This window comes from Manacus vitellinus, unplaced genomic scaffold (genome assembly GCF_001715985.3).
Source record: "Manacus vitellinus isolate BGI_N305 unplaced genomic scaffold, ASM171598v3 scaffold_129_pilon, whole genome shotgun sequence".
In the NCBI taxonomy this organism is placed as follows: Eukaryota; Metazoa; Chordata; class Aves; order Passeriformes; family Pipridae; genus Manacus; species Manacus vitellinus.
The window spans coordinates 343429-344649 of record NW_021938948.1 but is presented as its reverse complement, the minus strand read 5'-3'; the positions used below and the strand labels follow the sequence as shown (position 1 = coordinate 344649).

The 1221-nt window shown below is 67.5% G+C and overlaps 1 protein-coding gene across 1 annotated transcript in view; it reads right to left on the bottom strand.

Annotated features, from left to right (window-relative positions):
* ATG101 (autophagy related 101) overlaps positions 1-1221 on the bottom strand; it is a 21408-nt gene that overhangs the window by 6789 nt on the left and 13398 nt on the right. Inside the window, exon 2 of the mRNA XM_029965989.1 lies at positions 46-302. Coding sequence (XP_029821849.1) covers positions 46-302 — 257 coding nt within the window. The remainder of the gene's footprint in view (positions 1-45; positions 303-1221) is intronic.

Genomic DNA, 1221 nt, shown 5'->3' with positions numbered 1-1221 from the left:
CTCGTCCGGCTGCCCCCCGAAGGCGCTGGGATAGCAGCCGTACACCTGGAAGTCCTCCAGCTTGAAGGCGGTGGCGGTGCTGGACTGGCCGCTGGCCGGCAGCTGGTAGAGGAAGGCGTCGAACTCTCCGGCGTAGCCCTCCATGAAGGTGCTGAAGCTGGGCAGGGCGGGGGCGGCCGCCAGGTCGGCTCCTGCCACTTCCATGGGGAACCGGCCGCCCTCGGGGCTGAGCAGCTCGGCCGGGCAGCGCTCGCAGGGGCCGGCGCCCGCGGTGCCGTACTGCGCCTGGATGCAGGGCATCTCTGTGGGGAGAGAGGGGCGTCAGCGGGGACCCCGTCATCGCCCCTCCGCCATCCGGGCAGAGCCTGGAGATGGGGGGAGAACCACTGGAGCTTCCCCAGGATCCCACTCGTGCCAGAACCAGGCCCCTGGGGCTGCTGGCTGTCCGGTGGCGGCCACCCCTGTCCCTGGGAAAGGTCACGGCACAGCCAGTGGGCGCAAAGGAAATTCCCCAAAACGTCGACTTAGCAAAGTCCCCCAAAGGGAAGGAGGGAGGAATGCGACCGGCGGATTCCCAAAACCCAGGGTTGGCCAGGGGAAGTCAGAGCTGAGGCTGAACCAGATTTCAAGGATCCCGCTGCCCTCATAAGCCATTCTGGGGCCTTGTGGTAACAGCAGTGCGGGCAGACTCTCAGAGGAGGGGGGAGAGGAGCCCACCCTGCGTGTCCCCACAGCCCCCGGCGCTGCACATGGACCCGGCACCATGTGAGACAACCCGAGTCCTGTGTCCAGCTGAAAGCCAAGCCAGGAGTGACCCCGATGGCAAGACGATAATGTAATTCATCTCGCAGACCTTTAAAGGTCACCCTGCGCTGGCCCCCGGCCGCAGCCCCGGCACGGCCCTGCTGCCAGAGCTGCGCCGGCCCCCGGCTTCCCCCGGCCAAATCTGGGCAGCTCTCGCCGGTGCCCGGAAAGCCGATACCCGCCGGGAGCCAGGTTTAAAAATACCCAGCGTGCATCCAGCCCCGGCACCCACGGGGTGGCACCGGCCCCACTCCCAGTGCCCCAGTGGGGTTTGTGCCTGTCCAGCTGGGCTCGGAGGGTGAGTTCAGGGGGTACAGTGACCCCCCCCGGTAAACCTCCTGCCCCTGAATGCGGACGAGGGGACCTGAGGCCACGCTGGGGACACCACCCCGGGGGACACTGGCTCTTTCCCTTGCC